Below are 22,209 nucleotides of genomic sequence, written 5' to 3' on the forward strand. Positions count from 1 at the left end.
GAGGGGTCCCCCGAACTGGCCTCTCTCTTCGGGCCTGACGTTCGGAGGTTAAAGCATGGCTCTGCTTGACAGAGACTTAAATGGCTCGCTTCTAGTTTGGATCTGCGTGGACGACTCTACTAAGCCTGTAGGATCCGGCTTCTCCGAACATCCTCGTAGCTTCTTCAGCGGAAGAGGGTGGGGGAGGGAGGGAGAGAGCGAGAGCTTCCCACCTGGAGCGGGGAATTTCAGTGTGGGATCGTGTACGACTTAAAGCTCCGATGTGACCCACGGCCTCTCCCCTCCCCCCAACATCCCCTGCCCCACTTCTCTCTTCCTCTCTCGTGTCTTCCAGGCAGTGGGGGGCTCAGCAGCCTGGAAATGGCGGATGCCGAGGAAGGCTTCGGACTCCCTGCAACGCCGGTAGATTCGGACACCAAGGAGCTGCCGAGCGAAGGCAAGACCGACAGCCAGCTGGGGGGAGCCAGTAGCAAGCAGCCCTCCTCCCCCCAGGCCGCCTTTACCCAACAGGTAAGCTGCATTGGGGCCTGGGAGGGTCTGTTCCGAAGGGTGGGGACATGTGACCATTCCCATTACTTCTCCTATTATTATTATTATTATTATTATTATTATTATTATTATTATTATTATTATTATTATTATTATTTCCCTGGCTAAGCATGCATAGGATTGCACCCTTAATAAATGGATAGCTCCATTTGCTGAGATGGGCAAGGAATTCCGTCTACAGGCGAGATTTGGGGTGTGGGGAGGCGTTATTCTACTTCGCACCAGGGCAGGCCTTACCTGTGGGGAACATCAAAGGGTAAGACCATCAAAGGGTAAGACTTTGGGGCACTAGCTCAGGAACCCACTCTGCAGAATGAGCAGGAAGTACCCTCTCCCCAAACTCAGCAGGTCTGTCTCGCCCAATTTTGAAAAGTAAAATAACGCAAAGTACCTTCTTAAAAGCCCCCCCCCCAAAAAAAATCCCAAAGGCATTCAGCCCAGAGCCTAAAATGACCTAAGTGCACCATTTCTAGTCTCTACTATTTACTAGGTTAAGACAATCAACACCAGTGAGGCTAATGTTGGGGTGCCATTAAAAAAGCAGCACTACTTACATATTTTTAATGTGGGGTGTATGCGTGTGGAGTGGCATTATTTGGATTTTCTGCCCCTAGCATCAAGACATTGGCCATCCCTTTACACAGTAGAAAAACAGCAATCATCATGTGCTGATATCCTGATACACAGTTCATAAAAGACACGGTTATATAAGCCAAATAAAATGGAATGTGTGTGTGTGTGTGTGTGTGCATGCATTTCCCATTACTTGATGCTGGAATAAAGACTATTCCCAGATCCATCCTCATAACCATTAACTGAGGCTTCAACCCTGCACGTACATACCCCGGAGTAAATCCCACTGAACTTAATGGGACTTACTTCTGAGCAGACATAGATCAACTGAAAACCTCAAGGGCGAGTTGAAAAGCTGGTTACACCCACAAAATATGCCACTCTTTAATTACCCTGATTGTAACATCGGCATGAAAGAGAAGTGTGTAAAAAAAAAAAAAAAAGTTAGGGGCAACTAACCTGGGCTAAGCAATCCTGAGTACCTGTCCTCGATGTGTGTATGCTGCTCACACGACTCCCAGACGCGTGTAACTATAGAGTAACAGCCTAATGCTGTACAGAAGATCTACTGAGAAGTAAAACCAGTGAATTAAATGAGACTCACCCCCACGTAAAGTGTGTACAGAATTGCAGCACGAAGCATATTTGCGTATATCCAAATGCGATGAAAAGACCTTCAGATAAAAATGCACGTGTGTCCTGTATATTCAAGGCCCCCTAACCACTGTTGGTCTTGAGCCCACAAGATTTTCTGCCTTGATCTTTTGGGTTTATTCTTCCTTCCGCATCTGTTCTCTCCTGGTTGGAGCAACTGACTCCCCCCACTCCCACCCCGGCACACACACACACACACACACACACACTTCATTGTGACAAAAGCACAAACTCTTAGCGTGGCTGGGAAGAAATATTTTTCTCCCTTTCTTTCTATGGTTCTTTTTCCAATGAGCAGGCTAGCTGTCATTTTGCCTGATCTCAGCTGTTATGGCTAGAGAATTAAAAACAAGCATCCTGCAGAAATTGGATGTATTGCAGGAATTATTATTTAGTGCATGATCATGATGCAGAAAACCCACCCCACCACTGAAAAGGGAGGGGAAAGGAAAGATTCCTTTAGATGTGTTCAAATTACTTAAATTTTATTTTGAAAAACCTTCTTTTCTAGGGAACACAGAACTGGGAAACTAATATGGCCGCCTCTTTCTCTCACATACCCTTGTTTTAACATCTGTGGCCTAAAATGCCTTACTTGAAATGTTGCTTTCATGTTCCATAGTCTTCAGCCTAGGTAAAATACCTGGATAAATATGCTTAAGTAACTCCTAAAAAATCCTCTATCTTTTCTACATATTCCCAAACAGATTTTTTGGGGTGAATGAGAGAAAATTAATTTTGAGAATATGTAGAAATGACACCAGCTGCAATTTAGTGCACACTTACTTGGATGTAAATACACTTGAATTCATAGGACATATTTCTTCTGAGTAAACATGAACAGATAGGACCTCAGAGTGCAATCCTATACATATCTAGTCAGAAGGAAGTCCTACCAAGTTCAGTGTGACTTACCTTACTCCCAGTAAGTATGGGGAGGACTGCAGCCTTCAGCTGAAATCCTGTACATACTTACCTGGGAGTAAGACCCATTGAACTACATGAGACGTAGATCTGAGTACACATGGTAGGTTTACATTACACTATTTAAAATGGCTTTTCTATTAAAGAATGGTACATTTTCCTTACTAAATAGGAGTTATTTTGCACTTCGTTTTTATTCTGGTTTTGGTTATATGCAAATATATTCCAAGTTAATTCATGTTAAGCAGATGATGAATCAACTAAGGCTACAATCCTGTGCACACTTTACTACTAGGGAGTGACTTGTTGGACTCAGAGGGGAACTTAGGGCTGGAGCTCTCCCAAGCACAGTGAGAGGCTCCAATTTGTTGATTTCAGAGGGCTCAAGGGAGGCTAACCTTGTGTAGGATGGGGCTGAAATAATTAAGTGATTTAAAAGTCCTTGGGGGTACCGCTGTGAGTTTTTTTTGGGGGGGGGAATCAACAAGTGTGTCTTGCATGCAGCGATATAGATGACACTATATAAAATCATAATACAGTGGGAATACAATGGTAATGTAGTAATAATTATTTATTTATTTATTTATTTATTTACATTTATATACCGCCCCACAGCCGAAGCTCTCTGGGCAGTTTACAACATAATAAATTAGTGATGATGCATAAGACACCAACAGAATAACAGGATGTAGGACTTCACTGGGACAACTTTATTCAATGCACACTCACCGTTTAGTTACTCTTTGTCACTGAGCCCAAAGACTGATTTGCACAACAGCCGGAGCAAAGTGTCATTACATTGGGACTCATGGGGCTGCAGCCCGGAATCTGTTTTCCAGGGCCCTAGATCTTTTCCTGTGGGGTCCTGCATGTCTAATAGTGTTAATTGAAAGGGTTGTCCCCCCTCCACAATTGCCTTGTGTTGGGCTGCAAGTTTCAAGGGGGATTGCAGCTGGGGGAGGGGAAAGGCCTTTTCGGTGGTGGCCCCCAGACTATGGAATGATCTCCTTGACGAGACTCGCCAGGCACCAACGCTTCTGTCTTTCCGGCGCCAGATTAAGACTTTCCTCTTTGCCCAGGCATATGGCGGCACATCTTAATCACCCACATGTTTAGTTTTTTAAAATGTTTTTTAATGCTTTATGTGTGTATGTTCTGTGTTTTAGAATTTTAAATTTTGTATGCTCGTTTTTATCTTAATTTTAGAATTTCTCTAAACCGCCCAGAAAGCCCTGGCTATGGGAGCGGTATATAAGTGCAATAAATAAATAAATTAAATAAATAAATAAACTCCCCCCCCCAAAAAAAAGATCTCCCAAGTGTGGCAATTAAGTTTCGGGGGGGGGGGAAACCGTCCCCCTCATTGGTTTGGGTGCAAATTAATGAAAGAATTTATTTCATTGGAGACGACTTGAATGAGGAATGTATTGGTTGGCTTTGTCTCCTGTGAAATTTAAATCCATCCTGGTCCTAAATCCGCACCTACACAGAGACATTAACATATGCAGATTTCTCTCCTGGTGCCTGAATATTTGAAGTGCTTAGGAATGTCTGAACCTTGGATCAAACTCCTCCTCCCCCAACTAGCATTTCACACACACCCCTTTGCTCCGGAGCACTTCTATCTCCTCTGTCTCTCTGCCCCCCCCCCCCCGGAAAACTCTCTGCCCTGGCGATCCTATTATAGCCCCTTCTATTTTGATGCTCTTGGCTCGGAGCCTATCAGACCGGCTCATATCAGAAACTTCCAAGCGGCTCCCACGGCCGCTGGCGCTGGGCAGATCTCCGGAGGGCCTAAAGCGGCGGGTTTGCTTTGAACACTACCAGCCTGCAGCCCTCTCTCCCTCCCTCCCTCTCTCTCCCCCTCTCCCTCCCTCCCTCTCAAGTCCATTCCTCGCCATCTGGGGAAATATCGCCCCGCTCCAAGCCTTGGTTTGTGCAGCGGCTCCATCCACATATAAAGCTACGTCCAGCTAGCTTCGTCTAGAGAGAGAGAGAGAAAAGGAAGCCAGCTCCCTCATGGCCCTTTCACACGTTACGCAGCGACAAACACGGGTTGGCCACCGAGGGCGCTCTCCACAGGGAACCGCCAGCCAATCTCGGCTCCCTGATGAGCCTGCCTGAAGAGCCTCGTCTTTTCAAACACGCCATCCCCGTTCACACGTGACTCGTTAAAGGACAGTTACACTGTAGCCGGTGCATATAATACCGGGATGTCAGTTGAACTCGATGGGGCATGCTCCCAAATTCAGTGTGCATTGGACAACAGCCTTGAAAAGAAAAAGAGGAGCAAATCCACAACAGCGCCTAACGTTTTCTCATTTATTTATTTATTTATTTATTTATTGCATTTGTATACCGCCCCATAGCCGAAGCTCTCTGGGCGGTTCACATAAGATGAACACCATTTGCGTGTTGGAAGGGAGGAGTCGTGGCTGGTGAAACGCACTTGCTTTCTTTGCGGTTTGAATTTCCTCTAGTTATATGATTTTTTGGGTCTTTCCATTTCTTTCTCTCCCCCTCTCCAGGGCATGGAGGGAATCAAAGTATTTTTACACGAACGGGAATTATGGCTCAAATTTCATGACGTGGGGACCGAAATGATTATAACCAAAGCTGGAAGGTAAGCATCCAGAACTGGGGGCGGGCGTGGGGATGGCATAAAAGAATGAACTAAGAAATAAATATATAATCCGGAAAGAATGCGAGGGGGCGTTTTCATTGGTCTGCATCTTGATTTGAACACGCGGTTTGTGATGGAAGCGAGATTTGTTATCAAGTAGAGTAAGGGCTCATCTACACCAAGCAGGATATTCCACTATGGAAGCGGTATATTTATTTATTTATTTATTTATTTATTTATTTATTTAAGTATTTTTATGTGTCAATCGCTCCCAACAGTTGTCAGTGCACTTCAATACCGCTATAAAGCAGTTGTGTGGCTCCTGCCTTTTATATACCGCTTTCATACCCCTTTCATAGTGGAATATCCTGCTTGGTGTAGGTTTCGTGTTGCGGATTTTTTTAGGGTTCAATCTTCTGAAGATTGAATTCCATGGGCCTTACTCCCATGTGTGTAAGGCCCATGGAATTCAACCGCGGGTGCTTCTACGAAGGCATTTTCTAGAAGTGAGCTGTAGTTCGCTGGATCTGCTTGTTGCAGCTTGCTCATCCCATGCAAGTTCCATAGAACGACCTGGGTAGACTTACTTCTGAGTAGACACCTCTAGGGTTTCGCCCTTCTTTGGTTTTCTACCGAGGTTGCGGGTTATTGTCTTCCGGAAAAATTTGTAAATTGCATGTGTGTGTGTGTGTCTTCTGGAGAGATGAGCTATAGATATTTTAGGAAATAAGTAGCTCACGGATGAATAAAAAGTCAAAATTGGACGATTTCCTTCAGAAAAGCAGAGGGGCACGATTCTCCTTTGTGAAACTCGTTGGAATGAATGGGAGAGATTGAGAGCGGGGGTGTGCGTCATTTCCATTGCCCCGTGGATTAGTTTACACCAGTGTAAATTAAACTAAGGTGTACCACGACTGAATAGGGGGTATTTTCTTGGGATATTTCGAATAAGTGAAGTAATTTAAAGCCCTATGAAAAAACCCTGTGTGGATGCGATAATTATTAACCCACGATCCTACCCAGGAGTAAGTGCTATTGAATATAATGGGACTTACTTCTGAGTAATCTTGCATAGATTCTTCCGTTAATCACGGAGATGCATCGGCTAAACGAGACGATCAACTTCTGTGTTGCAATTTCTTTCTCGTTTACTTGGAAGTAAGTCCCGTTCAACGTAATGGGGTTGATTTCAGAATAAACACGCACAGCATAGAGCTATTGGGGAAAGTTCTTGACTTTGATCAGTAGAAGGACTTCTGTTTGTTTGTCCTAAGAATTGGTTTTCTTTCATTCCCTCCCTCCCCAACTTTTGTTATTTCCTGCTTCCCACGATGCAAGCACTGTGAACATTTCGCCACAATCCGCACCGTGAGGCTCCAGTCCTATACACATTTTCCTGGGAGGAAGTTCCTTTGAAATCCATGGGATTTGCTTTTGAGTAGACATACCCGGGATAAGATTGCACTGTGAGCCGCATTGGTTTGAGTGGGAGAGTTAAGTAGGCACGGGGGTTTTCTCTCCTTGAAATCAGTGGATCTTGAAATGTAAAACCTTTTCCTGAATCCTGCCTCTTTCTTTCTTTCTTTCTTTCTTTCTTTCTTTCTTTCTTTCTTTCTTTCTTTCTTTCTAAGAGAAATGTGGTGTTGGGGCCAGCTGAACACTTGAAATTAATATTAAAACTATTAATATTATTACCGTGCAATCCTAGGCATGTGTACTCATAAGTTACTCCCAGATAAATGGGAACGCAGTTACTTGCTAGTGCACACCACTTAATGCAGTGCTGCTTTCTTCTGAGTAAACCGGGATCTACACTACTGCTTTAAAGTGCTTTATAACAGTTTTGACAACTGTTGGGGCCCACGACACACTCCATATACAGTTGTCAAAACTGTTATAAAGTGCTTTAAAGCAGTAGTGTAGATCCTTCTATGCAAAGGATGGTACTGCACCTTTACATATCACTTCTCAGTATAGGTTATTATTATTTTATTATTATTGTGTATATAAATGCACATATGTATGCAGAGAGAGAGAGAGAGAGAGAGAGAGAGATCAAATTTATTTATATACCTGTAAGAGATTTGTTATGTTTTCAGTCCTTTCAGTGTATACACAGATCTAGACTCAATGAGTTTGTAACAATGGGATCAAGACAGGGTACAAAATTAATCCCTTTTGTGGTGGCACCTCCTGATCATAACCAGAAAAGGAGTTACTTCTCCCCTGTTGGCCTTCAGGAAAAATCTACTACTCCTAATCCCAATCGGGCTGCCCATTTTTTCGGAGTCAACATGAGCAGAATTGGACTGGAAGATACTGCATTGGTGGGCCTGGAATAATAGAGGGTTTACTCCACTAGTTCCTATATTGCCCCTTAAATCAAAAGCCAACTTTTCTTTGGTGTAATTAGCATTATTAACAATAATACTATTATTATTATTATTATTATTATTATTATTACTAGTAGTTTTACTACTAGTAGTAACAGTAATAATACTAATGATAATATTAGTGTTAATATTAATTATACCAAAGTTGCCTTTTGCTATAAGGGCAATATAGGAGATGGTGGAATAGTAGTAGTAGTATTGCTACTAGTATTATTCACATTGGTGTTCTGAAACATGTGCCTCTGTTGCATTGGTAGCAGCTTTAAGAAAAGGACAAAATTTGTTCAGAGTGGCCACGTTCAGACAACACGCTAAACCATGCTGCTGAACCACAAAATGATTAACAGAATGCGTAACCATTTTATGTTTTTAAACTTTGTATATTTGTTTTTAGTGTTTACTGTTTTTTTAACTTTTGTAAACTGCCCAGAGAGCTTCAGCTATGGGGCAGTATAATATATAAAGGCAATAAATAAATAAACCATTTTGTGGTTAAGCAGCATGGTTTAGCATGTTGTCTGAATGGGGCCAGTGTTCTGTGCTGGTTTTATTGGAGGTGAAGTGAAGAGGCTGCACTCGCTTACTGAATTTTTAGTTTTTTTTTTTAAAGAAAAGCTGACCCTCTTTGAACATAATCACCACCGGCCCACTGCTATATTACAAATTGCTTTTGAAGCTCTCCTTCATTTCGAAAGCAATTGTGGGGATGCTGTGTGTGTGTGTGTGTGAGAGAGAGAGAGAGAGAATATCATGGAGTAGGGGAATCAAAAGCCATCTAAAGGTGAAATCCTATGGATGTTTAGGAGGGGGAAAAGTCCCAGTATGCCTAGTTGGGATGCTGGGAGTTGTAGGATTCCCCACCCCCCATCTAAACATGCATAGGATTGCAGCCTTAGGCTCCTGGTATCATTTCCACAATTCCTTGGATCCTGTCCTAAGTCTGGGGCAGGATCTACACTACTGCTTATGATGGTTTATAATGGTTATGACAACTGTTCAGGCCCAGGACACATTCCATATACAGTTTTCATACCGTTTTAAAAGTGTTATATCCTGCTTGGTGTAGATCGGCCCTGGGATGAAGTGGAAAACGCAGTCAGTTTTAAACAAATCTATTCCTGTGTTGTTTTCTTTTCTTTTCCTTTTTTCTCTCCCCCCCCTCCTGTTTCTACTTTTAGTTTGCAGGAAAGGATTTCCTATGGACCTGCCTTATTGATAAATTATGATGTCTTTGTGTCTCTGTATATATACACTCTCACACACTCCTATAAACTCACTATTATAAACTTATTGTGTATGTATATAGAAAGAAAGAAAGCTAGCAATATATTTAGAGCTAAGTGTTTCAGCTTCCACCCCATCAGTAGCTGTGTTGTTACAATTATATGCATATAAGTACATTTTAAATACATACTTTGTCTGTGGATATGTATAAATCAAACACACGCAAACAATTCCCCCAGAAGGTAGTCTTGTTAGTTTGTGACAGAGAACAACAGCAGAGTCTTGTGGTTGGCTGAGGAATGCTGGCAGTTGTTTGGGAATAAACGTTTTGCCCCACCAGATGCTGGGCCTCCAACTGCCATCATCCCCAGTGAAGGATTATGGGAGTTGTAGTCCAACAATGTCTAGAGAGCCAAAGGTCTTTAATATACTAACATTCTCTTAGTTGTTTTTATAATAATAATAATAATAGTAATAATAATAATAATAATAATAGCCCACACTTAATTATGCAGCTCTGCAACCGGATCAGGGACATGTTTATAAGTCTCACTAAATTCAGTGGGAGTTACTCCTTAATAAGTGTTCATAGTTTTGCAACATTAGTCAATTAATCATATAGGTTTAAATTGATTAATTATTACATTTGTAAAAAAAAGAAGTGTATATAAATAAAAAGAATAGTTCTGGTTTTTTTTTAATCAAAGCCACTCTCTCACCCACACTTTTTGTAAGTGTATTATTTTTCAATCCCCAGCCCCTCCCCGGTTACATGAATTAATCACAGGCACCTTTTTAATGTCCTAATGGTTGGGGGGAGTATTCATATGACAAATTAATCAACTAAATGATGCAGCTCTAATTATGATATAGGTGTAGACATCAGTAGTAAAACTGGTGTATTCTGCTATCTTGTAGTTTTGTAAAATTTTTTTTAAAAAAACAACACTTTGGGGATGGTTTCTGGCTGATAGTAATATAATCCTGAACTTGAACTAGACAGATGAATTGCAAACACCCAACTACATCAAGGGATAATAAATGTCTTACACCTTTCTGAAATAACAGAGTTTCTCAGGTGGCCAGTGGGTCAGCTAGAGCAATTTTTGGAGTGTTGACCTTCTGCATCTCACCCACCCACCTGTTTATTGAAATGGAGCATTGCTTGATGGATAATAGAAGGCTAAACCATCCAGTGTACCATCCAGTGTACCCAATGCCTTCGTTGGTGGAGGAAGTGATCCTATACCCTCTAGACGTTGTCTTAGGGGTCATATGATACTGGGGATTCTCCCTTCCGAAGGTGGACATAGAGCTCCACTCTCAGAAGGGGGAATTGGAGTTCCGACCCTGACCCTTCAGAGCCAACACAGAAAGAACCACACCAGATGGTGTCTGGGGCAGAAAATCACCCTTAGAGAATGGGGAAAGGGGGCGTTCCAGTGGGCAGGGAGGGGACGACACTGCAGAGGTCAGGATACAAGCTATCCTGAGGGCTCTCCAACCTCCTCCCCTCCCCTTTAAAGCACCATCACTAGATGGGCAAAAAAAGCCTGTCTAGCTAAAAATGTAGTGTGTGGGGATGGCGACGGGGAGGTGAAGATCACCTCTGCTGCTCCGCCTCCTGCATTGTATAATCAGAAGCCGTCACATTTGAGGCTTCTGTTCATCAACAGCACTATTGATAGGATGTCTCCCTAAATGTGTGAAGTGAGAGCTACAGTGGTGTAGTGGTTAGAGTGCTGGATTTGTAGTGAGGAGACCTGAGTTCAAATCCCCATTCAGCCACAAAGGTCACTGGGCAGCCTTGATCCAGCCTGTGTTGTACAACTGAGCTATAGCTGTTCTATAAAGTCACATAACTTTATAGAATGGTAGGTGCTTGCATTCGTTTAAAGGAGCCTTTCCCAACCTTGTGCCCTGCAGGTGTTTTGGACTACAACTCCCAGCATTCCAAACCATTAGCCATGCTGGCTGGGGCTGGATACAAGTGCTCTCTCTCTCTCTCTCTCTCTCTCTCTCTCTCTCTCTCTCTCTCTCTCTCTCCCCCTCTCTCTCTCCCCCCCCCCACTTGTAAGAGTGAAAGCAGCAGTAAGACAAAATTCGGCCATTGCAGTAGTCAATTCGCCTTCAGTAACTAGGCATCAGGCAACCTTTTCCTGAGGTCATCAGTACAGAAAATTCAGATTAGAATCATCCCTGCTGCTAAACATCCTCTATATAATCCTCAAGGGTGATTGACTGGTTAAGGAAAGGGAATCAGTTAAAGGCAAATAGCCAATTTTGTAAAATTAGTATCATCTGTATTTCGCAGGTTGTCAGGAGTCTTTCGTTCTGTCACCCGCTCATTGACAGAATCAGATTCCCCCAATTCCCAAATTTGCACATGCAAGCCCCAAGCACAAATCCCCCCCCCCATCCACATTTTCATGTATTAGCCTATGTGGGGAGTGTGCATTTTCAGCTCGTGTTTTTATATTTTATTTATCTTTCAACATATTTTTCTATGATTAAATTTACATAAAATTCCGGAAAGTTTTTTTTTTTTAAAGGCCTCAAGTCTGCGGAGTTTTTGTGATGTGGGAAAAGCTGGTCCACTACAACATCTGCAGGGAGAATTAATATAAATCCAAAATCATTTGATTCGGTTGTAGATTTCTCTGACACTCCCCCAGCGATGCCTATATAATCTATAATAAATGGTTTAGTTTTAGTTGGCAAATCTGATTGAGCATGTGGCTTCTCTTTAAATATAAGATGATCTCAGAAGAGATAATTCTGTGTTTGTTTAAAAGACTTTTAACCTGCTTTTGAGTGTGCACAGCCACTCTGCTCAGACTTATTTCTACACAAATCTGGTTGTACATCAGCTAGGGATGTGCAGATTGTGCAAAATCCTTTCTGTCTGTACTTTGGAGATTTTCAGGTGGCTTTCATTTTATTATGAGCCTCGTGTGGCGCAGAGCAGTAAAGCAGCAGTTTCTGCAGCTGAAACTCTCCCCACGGCCTGAGTTCGATCCCAGTGGAAGCTGGTTTCAGGCAGCCGGCTCGGGTCAACTCAGCCTTCCATCCTCCCGAGGTCGGTAAAATGAGTACCCAGTTAGCTGGGGGAAAGGTAATAATGGCCAGGGAAGGCAACGGCAAACCACCCCCCTATAAGGCCTGCCAAGAAAATGTCAGCGGAAGCTGGTGTCCCTCCAAGAGTCAGTAATGACTCAGTGCTTGCACGAGAGGTTCCTTTCCTTTCCCTTCATTTTATTGTGTGCCCATTGACGGAATTGGGTTTTGTGGTTTTGTGATGTTTTGCAAATTTGCACATGCACAAATGATCGTAGTGATAGCTGCTGCTTGTTGAGGCTGGTGGGGGTAATTGCAGGGCAAATACTCAATTATTCTACTGAGATTGTCAGATCATTGGTGACAATTGTCAGCTGCATGCCATGCATTGGAGCGAATGTTCCTGGTTGTGCGAGGGTTGGGGGGATTTTTCTGCCACACATGGGTAGCTGAGAAGCAGAGAGTTACTGCCACATTTGCCCCAAATATAGAGCCACCTCTCCTCAGGGAGTATAGTATATCCTTGAATCTATTTATTGTGTTAGTTTCCACCCACCCCAAGTCACCATTTTGCACCTAGCTCCCATTGATGGTCATCTGGGTTCTAGTGGGGGCAAAAAAGCAAATTCAAACACACAAGCCTGAAGTTTGCCCATGCCTGTTTAAAATGACACACCAGCTCCTCAAAAGCATGGATTGCAGTTGGGGTTGCATTATTCAACCTTAACTGAGCTGAGCCTTTCCTCTGCAGAAGAGGTGGAGTGAAAATTAAATGTGTTTTGTTAACTTGCATGCTGCCCAGAGAACTTTGGATAGCGTGGGCCATCTATTTGTATAATAACTGCTGGGCACTTAAAACATTCCAGGTTCAATCTTTCCATTTGGTATCAGTGGAAAGAGTTTTTCTAAGCTGAATTGCAATGCCAAGGGAGGATCTGGAGGGACCAATGTGCACAAGGAAAGGGGGGGGGTAGCCCTTCCAGCCCAAACTAGTAATTCCCACCCCCAGTATGGCAGCTAAGCTTAGGAAAATTGTCCCATTAGTTCTAATAGATTTCCCCCCCTTAGCTCAGTGGGATATGTGTGCATGTGGATGCATTGTATCATTTGGAATAGGGGGCTGGAATCCCCCTTGAAACTTGCTCCCTTCATGGCAATTAAGCTGAGGAAAAAAAAAACTTTCCATTGGCATCAATGGGCACTTAGGCATGTGAGGAAGCGATCCAGGGCTGTGGGAAATCATTTCGGGGCTGTGGCCCCAGGCCTAACAATGCCCTAATTAACTTAAGATTGCAATCCTATGCGTAGACAGAAAAAAGTCCAATAATAATAATAATAATAATAATAATTTATTTCTTACCCGCCTCTCCGATTGGATCAAGGTGGGGAACAACAGCAAAACCGATTAAAAACGTAGTATACACTGTTAAAAACTTCCTAAAAGCATACTAAAAGTATCCTAAAATACTACTGAATTCAATGAATTCCCAGCATTCATTGCAGGATGTTTTCTTTTGAGTTGTAGGGCTTTTTTTTCCTGTCTAAACATGCATAGGATTGCACCGTAACTAACCTAAATCTCATACTAGTGGAGAGGAAGCAGAGATTGTAGAAGCAGAATAGAACAAAAGGAAGAATGGTAAATACCTTCGCAGGAAATTGCAATCAATTTAAGTATTCTGTTACCTGGAGAAGGGAACCTTCTTTGTCCCGTCCTCCAAGCACTTCTGTAATGTATCGATTACTGCATAAGAATATGATGGCAAATGGGTAGGCTACCTAGGTGATAGCTCTTTGATCTGTCAAATATTAGTGTTTTGTTTTCACATAGTTCTGCTTTAGGATGTTTTAATTATTTGGCATAAATGTGATTGATAAATGCTCCATTTTGGCTAGATACCATCATAGACACCCAGGTATGGTTGGGAAACTCTTTGAAGAAGACAGGTGTTGGATAAGTTTTTTTTCTTAAAAATAAAATGAAAATTAAAAAGCAGCAGCAATTTTAACTATATTTATTCAGAAGCAATCAGTAGGATATCCTTCTGAGTAAATGTTTACGATCAACGCTATACGTATTTTAGGTATCGTCCATAGAGTACGAGTAGGAGAACTTACATGAGGATCATGGCCCTTAACAATAATTTAATCTCTGATGAAAGAAGTATTTACTCCCTGCTCCTCAATCATGCCTATACTATGATAGGTTGTAGATTTCATTTATTCCGGAACAAACTGTTTAAAGATCAACGGCGACTTCTGCTAATATTTATATCTTTTATTTCCTTTGTAGGCGAATGTTTCCCAGTTACAAAGTGAAAGTCACGGGACTCAACCCCAAAACGAAGTACATTCTGTTGATGGATATTGTCCCCTCTGATGACCATAGATACAAATTTGCAGATAATAAATGGTATGCACTTGGAGTGGTTGGGGGTGGGGGTGGCATCTGGTTTAGGGCTAACAAGGGTGCTGTCCAACTTAAGTTAAGCAGTTGAAAGTCCCATTCATTTCAGCAGTGTTCAAAGGTGTATGTGTTTGAAGGTATGGGGGCCTTTAGTGAAATTGCAAGTCCCATTCCATGACTACCTTTGATTTTAGCCAATTATTAAATTCTAAAAACAGTAAGAACAGGACCGATAAAAGGAAGGACTTCTTCGCACAGCGTATAGTTAAACTAAGTTGTGTTGATGGCCACCAATTTGGATGGCTTTAAATGGGGGTTGGATACATTCCTGAAGGAGAAGGCTATCAATGGCTACTAGTCCTGATGGCTAAGTGCAACCTCCAGTATCAGAGGCAGTAAGCCTATATGCACTAGTTGCTGGGGAACATGGGTGGGTTGCACCCGTTTCCTGCATATGGGTTACTGGTCGGCAGCTGGTTGGCCCCTGTGTGAACAGAGTGTTGGACTAGATGGAACCTTGGTTGGATCCAGCAGGGCTCTTTTTATGTTCTTAACTAAGGATGCATTCCTGTATGCACTTAAATGGTAATCAGCCCCATTTAATACTTTACGGCTGTTCACATGTAACAGGAGAGAATTCTTGGTACATTAACCTGCAATTTGTCACAGCAGCCTTTTAAAAATATAATTCCCTGATTGGGCACATTGAAGGTTGCTACATAATGGCTGGACCTGAACACTATACATTAATGATGAGCTAAACAACCCACACTTAGCTGTGGGTTGTTTAACCCAGAATTTACTTATATGTCCAGGTTTGGACATCATGTAGTAATCTCTGATCAGCCCAATTGGTGTGTGTGTGTGTGTGAGTGTGAATATTCAAAATGGCCATGGAACACATTTGACAGATGCTATAGCTGTGGATTAATGGTGGGTTAATTAACCCATGATTTGCCAGCATTACAAGTAAACACGGTCGATGGAACTAGATTGATGGAAAGGAGTCTGTGTGGTTAGAATGTCGGACTAGGAGTGGAGAGACACAAGTTCAAATCCCCCACTCAGCCATAAAGCTCACTGGGTGACCTTGGCTAGTCACCATTTCTTATCCAAACTTACCAGTCAGGGTTGTTGTGAGGGGGAAGAAACATGTACGTAAAACATACATGAGTTCAGTGAAGGCAATGCTGAATATAAATATAGCAAATAAATGAAATTAAAGGTAAGGGGCTAGTCCTCCATCTCCCTCCCCAATAATTCAATGGTTACTTTTCAGTAGAAGAGAGAGTAGATTCCAAGCATGTTTACTCAGGAATGTCCTATGAAATTCAGTGAGATTCCCAAATGAATGTATCTATTTATTCATTCCATGTATATACCACCTTTCCTCCAAGGAACCCAAAGCAGTATGCAGGAACCCCATTTTCTCCATTTTATCCTCACAACAACCCAGTGAGGTAGGTCAGGCTGAGAGTCAGGGTTTGGGCCAAAATCACCCAGTGAGCTTCATGGCCAAGTGGGGACTAGAACCCAGATCTCCCGAGTCCCAGTCCAGTGCTCTAACCAGTACACCACATCACAGTTCATAGGACATTTTTAAACTCTCCCTTGGAACCGAAGGTTCTTAAAGACTGAAAGCTTATCCACACTTACCTAGGATTAAATCCCACTGAATTCCTGAGAATGCGTACGTGAGATCAGACTGCACTTATTAATTTTACCTGGGGGGGATCCGCATGTCGTACCTAGAGCGCTTCTATGCGACCCCAGTGCACCCCGAAAACGATCGTCTAACTTGCCTGTAAAAAAAATGAGGAAAAAGCATGCTTGCCATCGCCGCCCATCTCCCTCCTCGCCAACCGGCGAGGAGAGCTCGGCGGAAGAAAGCAGGGTGGAGAGTGGAAGAAGCTCTCCACCCCGCCTTCTTCCCCTGAGCTCTCCGTCCCAGCCAGCGAGGAGGAAGTTGGGTGGCGGCGGCAGCGGCAGCGACGGCAAGCACGCTTCTTCCTCGGCTCCAGGCAAGTTAGACTATCGTTTTCGGGGTGCACTGGGGTCGCATAGAAGTGCTCTGGGTATGACGTGCGGATCCCCCCTTGGTTTATGGCCCTGGGTTTTTAAACTATGAACTCCCCCAACCCTGGTTGCTTTCACAGAATATTTTATCAGTTTATAGACCATGGTTTCCAAAATTGGTGCTGGTTACTGTTGTTTGAAGTGGTAGTGAGGGAGTTAATTATTTGCTAGATAGCTCTGGCAGATTGGTGAATATCTATTATCCTCTCAATCTAATTTGGTTTGGGGGACAGGAGCAGAAGAAGCACACCTGTTAAAGGGTTAAAAAAAAATCAAAATACAGATCCATCCAGAGCAAAGCCAAAGAAGGCAATTCATCTTCAATGTGGTGTAGGGTTCTCTTTCTCTTGGGCCAGGAAACTGTGCGTTCCTCTCCAATATATACATTAAAGATCCACAAATGAGCATGGACAGTTGGAAAGAGCAAGAGGGAGAGAAAGATATATTTGGGAATTGCACACCCAGGGTGCTTCCAGACAGAGGCTCCTAGCTTTGTGAATCAAAAGACACAATGAAGCTCACCTTTCCCTTCCTAACAGATTTGCTATGGTAAGAAAAAAGAAAGAAGAAGCAGTATCAAAACATGGGAGGGTTACAAATAGCACCAGCATTTGGATCCCCTGTTATCTTCCAGTGAACAAGGCAGGGTGATTGCACTACAAAAAGTATTGTCTGAAGCACCCCTGGAATTACTGTGAATACGTTAGCAAAAATAATCAGAGTGGTTTGACATATGCTCCAAATGTCTGTATATTTACCAGGAACAGCTCCTGTTTTCTTTCTGATCTTGGTAAATCACTGCCCACGTTTTTGTCTCTATAGTACTTTCTTTCTTTGGGGGATGTCTTGTTTAATATCCTTGTCATTCTTCAGAGTTCACCTCCCTCTCCAGGGCCCAAGGGAGTTAATAAGGCTACAGTCCTCTGTATACGTAGATTTAGGGACGGCAGAGAAAAGTGCAAAGGATTCAAATGTGTTCAGCTGTCTATGAATTTGACCTGCAGATTCTGGAGTGGTCCATCTTTTTTCAAGTTGCATGGATTTTCCGTAGATGTGCAGGCTGGCTTTTTCCTTTCAAGTGGAAGGGGGAGTTGCACATATTCACACTTGTGCAAATGTGCATCAGTGTAAATGACTCTCCTACATTAAAAATATATATCTGATTTCATCAATGAGTGCATGATGGAACAAAAGATATTTAACCATCTGCTAAATACACCCCTACTTAGAATCACAGAGTTGGAGGGGGGTTGTTAGGCCATCTAAGATACAGGAAATAGTAAGAACATAAGAAGAGTCATGCTGGATCAGACCAAGGGTCCATCTAGTCCAGCATTTTGTTCACACAGTGGCCAAACAGCTGCCCCATGGGAAATGCAGAAGTAGGACATGAATATAGCAGCACCCTCCTGCCCATGTTCCCCAGGAGCTGGTGTACATAGGCATACTGTGTTTGACACTGGAGGTAGCCTATAACCATCAGGATTTATTGCCATTGATTCCGAGCTACAGTATCCTCAACAGATGGCTGTCCAGCCTCTCTTGAAGACATATTTTTCTACAACTAAATTTGTGTTAAATTTCAGAACGTTTTTTTTTAAAACGGTCTGCAAATCCACAGGATCCATGCTACTTCAGAAAAGAAGCCTACTACAGAATCCTCAAGTCAGAATAACAGAAATTGGAACTTATTTGGTTGTTTTGTGGATTTTTCAAACATCCCTAAACTGAGCATAACTAACCCAAGAATAAATCCCATTGAACGAATTGGATAGCAACTTTCTTCCACCTGGTGCTCTCTAGATTTTTTTTTTTTTTTTGGATGTCAACCTCCATCAGCCTCAGCCAGCTTGGGCGATGGTCAGGAATGCTGTGAGTTGTAATCCAAAACGTCTTGAGCGCAACAAGTTGCAGAAGGTTAACGTATGAAATTGTGCTGCCTATTTCTGTATGAGAAGTTGAGGCAACTTGTCTCTCACCCATGCATCCGTGTCAATGCACTTGTGTGATGAATAGCATGACATTTCATATGGCAACCAGGTTCTTTCTAGTACCTCTTTAGGACTCTACCACCATAGTGATTGTGAGTAGACAACAAAGGAACTGATGGCTAATTTTCCTGGGGTTCAGTGAGGAGGGCAACCAGGATGATCAGGGGTCTGGGAACAAAGCCCTGTGAGGAGAGACTGAAAGAACTGGGCAGGTTTAGCCTGGAGAAGAGTAGATTGAGGGGAGACATGATAGCACTCTTCAAATACTTGAAAGGTTGTCACACAGAGGAGGGCCAGGATCTCTTCTTGATCAACCCAGAGTGCAGGACACGGAATAATGGGCTCAAGTTAAAGGAAGCCAGATTCCAGCTGGACATCAGGAAAAACTTCCTGACTGTTAGAGCAGTACGACAATGGAACCAGTTACCTAGGGAGGTTGTGGGCTCTCCCACACTAGAAGCATTCAATAGGCAGCTGGACAACCATCTGTCAGGGATGCTGTAGGGTGGATTCCTGCATTGAGCAGGGGGTTGGACTCGATGGTCTTATAGGCCCCTTACAACTCTACTATTCTATGATTCTATGATCAGCTTGAACACAGGGTTAATTGAGACAGTGAGGATAAAACTGGAGGTGAAACGTTGTTGGGCAATGCTTCTGTTCCTCCCCACCCCCCACCCCCTGGCCATTTTTTTGATTTTCGAACAGATTAAGAAGGAGAAGAAAGAAAGAAAAAACCACACACACCTTGTGTTGCTTTTGGTTAGGTCAGTGACTGGGAAAGCTGAACCTGCCATGCCCGGAAGATTATATGTCCACCCAGACTCACCAGCCACCGGGGCCCATTGGATGCGGCAGCTGGTTTCCTTCCAAAAGCTCAAGCTGACGAACAATCATCTTGATCCATTTGGCCATGTAAGTACTTGGCTGATTCACTTTCATCTTGGCTAGGGCAGACTGACATTGGAACCCTCTTGCCTTGCCATTGGGATTAATTGGATCCACAGCACATGAGGATTAAGCCCAAGGGCCTCTTTTTCCAGTATCGTACGGAATAGTCGTTGATGGCTCTGAACATGGGCAGAGTACCTGTTGTCCACTGCCGAGTAATCACAACCAGTTTCTCAATGATCCTGTTCAGACATCACACTAAGGCACAGTGGTTAAGCATTTGGAGCTAAACATTACGGCTTAACATGCCGTGTGAACCATTCCTAACCATGGTTTAAAACACACTCACTAACCATTTGCTGCAAAACAGTTAGTGGCCTAACCATGGCTTAGCATGTCTTCTGAACAGGCCAAATAACTCTGTTTAGGGGGTCAGGACTCCCTCCTTACCTACTCTGCCACAACATTTCACATTTTAGAAATTGGGTATTTTTAGAAATTGATCTAAGAAAATAAGAGGGTGAGTTTAAGCCTGTCGATTTCACTTGGTGTGGCATGAAATATGGTGTGGGGAATCTGTGATCTTCATATGTGTAATGAAATTCAGGGGTATTACTAAACACTCCTTTGATTCAGGGGCCAGGCCCATCGGACACTGATCTGCATATGCATTATTTATTTGTTTGTTTGCATTTATATCCCACCTTTTTTCCTTTTGCAAGGAACCCAAGACAGCTTACGTAGTCTTCCCCCTCTTCATTTTATCCTCACAACAACCCTGCGAGGTAGGTTAGACTGAGAGTCAATGACCGGCCTAAAGTTATTCAATGAAAAGTAAAACCACAAGGTACAGCATAAAATATGGAAACTTAAAACCACAATATAACAGTACAACCAGAATAAAACCTAGCAGCATCGCAGAGATTTAAAGTACAGATTTTTAAACAGCAATGTTAAAAAAAAGAAAAGAAAACTAGGATGGTAAAAAACGTTAAGATACTGGGAAAATAAAAAGGTCTTCACCTGGCAATGACCAGGCAAACCTCTCTGGGGAGCTCATCCCACAGGTGGGGAACCACAGCAGAAAAGGCCCTGCTCCTGGTAGCCACCTGCCTCACTTCCTTTGGCAGGGGCTCATGGAGAAGGACCCCTCTTGAAGGTTAGGAAATTGTGGTTCAGCTCCATCCACTCTCTCTGACACACACACACGCACACACACACACACACACACACACACACACAGAGAGAGAGAGAGAGAGACTCTTCTGTATTCTTATTATTCCCCAATGTCTTTATTACAGTATACTCCTATTAGGTATATCAGAGAAATCCACAATGGAACTGCATGAATTCAGTTTTCTATGAATCCAACCTGCAGATAGTCCCAATTCACACAGATTCCATTGACTTGCAAAGCAGTTTTTTTAAAAAAAAAAAAAGTTTAGAAATGTATGCAAATTTAGTCATAGAAATATATATATGCACATTTTCCCCATAGGCTAAAGCATGAAAATGCACACTTTGGGGGTATTTATGCATTGAGGGGATATGTGCATTGCACAAGCACGTATTTGCGCAAATTTGGGAAATTGGAAAAACAAATTGATTCTGCTCGTTGAGTGTAGAATGGAACAAAAGTCAGCTCACAGTCTGTGAAATGCAGATGGAATGGATTTACAAAATCCATACATCCCTAACTCCTATACATGTTTACTCAGGACCCCCAAGTCTTACGCTAAGGTAACCACTCATGTTTACATATCTTTGTTAAATAAAACAAAGCAGATTCTGTGGCTGTTCACACAACATGCTAACCCACACTCAGTGGTTCAATCCGGGTTATTTTGAACCATATCTTGTTCCTTGAACCATTGTTTGTCATGTCTGAACTCAGCCATGTTAACCATGCGGTGTGGCTTTTTTTCTCAAACAAGCCATCCTGAGAACCCATGGTTTGTTGATGGTTTGTTGTTGGGTGTAAACAGCCACACTGCATTGGTTAACAAGCCAACATGGCTGCATTCAGACAACACCCTGTGGAAAACGTGCTTCTTTCAGACAACATGCAAACCCGCAGTTCGACAAACAACCCACGGTTCAAAGCAAAAAACGCTCTCAACCACAGAGTGTGGATTAGTGTGTTGTGTGAACAGCCACACTGCCTGTAGCCCCAGCAACTGGATCAGCCTTCTCCAACCTGGGGGGATTCCACACGTCATACTGAGGGTGCTTCTATGCGCCCCCAGTGCGCCCCCAAAGCGATCGTGTAGCTTGCCTGTTCGAAGAGACGAGGAAGAGGCGTTTTTGCCGCCGCCGCCACCCACCTACCTCCTCGCCGGCCGGGTCGGAGAGCTCGGCCGACCCCGCCTTCTTCCGCCGAGCTCTCCGACCCGGCTGGCGAGGAGGTAGGTGGGTGGCGGCGGCGGCGGCAAGAACGCCTCTTTCTCGTCTCTTCCAGGCAAGCTACTTGATCGCTTTGGGTGCGCACTGGGGGCGCATGGGAGCACCCTCAGTACGACGTGTGGAATCTCCCCTGGTGCCTTCCAGATGTGTCTGGCTACGACTCCTAGCAACCCTCCTCAAACCATGCCAAGAATTGTGGTCCTGCACATCTGGAGGGGACCAGGTTGGGGAAGGCTGGACTCGATCACCGGATACAAGGCTTCTTTGCACCAAGGCCAAGGAGGCTTTCATTAAGCCGAGGCTGACAGCTGAAATGCTGAGCCGGGCGATCTGGGCCAGGACGATGCCTTGATGGTGAATAAAGTTGGTTTTAATTTGATGGAAGTGTGCGTTTGATGCAGGCTAGTGGCAGTCGCGCCCTGTCAACAGTTGGCTCTAATTGAG

At 43.3% G+C, this 22,209-nt stretch overlaps 1 protein-coding gene across 1 annotated transcript in view; it reads left to right on the top strand.

The window, feature by feature from the left end:
• Positions 1 to 360: 360 nt before the first annotated feature.
• Positions 361 to 22,209, top strand: part of TBX5 (T-box transcription factor 5) — a 61,273-nt gene continuing 39,424 nt past the window's right edge. Inside the window, exons 1-4 of the mRNA XM_063143787.1 lie at positions 361 to 510; positions 5,229 to 5,323; positions 14,291 to 14,410; positions 19,239 to 19,386. Coding sequence (XP_062999857.1) covers positions 361 to 510; positions 5,229 to 5,323; positions 14,291 to 14,410; positions 19,239 to 19,386 — 513 coding nt within the window. The remainder of the gene's footprint in view (positions 511 to 5,228; positions 5,324 to 14,290; positions 14,411 to 19,238; positions 19,387 to 22,209) is intronic.

This window comes from Elgaria multicarinata, chromosome 18 (assembly GCF_023053635.1).
Source record: "Elgaria multicarinata webbii isolate HBS135686 ecotype San Diego chromosome 18, rElgMul1.1.pri, whole genome shotgun sequence".
NCBI lineage: Eukaryota > Metazoa > Chordata > Lepidosauria > Squamata > Anguidae > Elgaria > Elgaria multicarinata.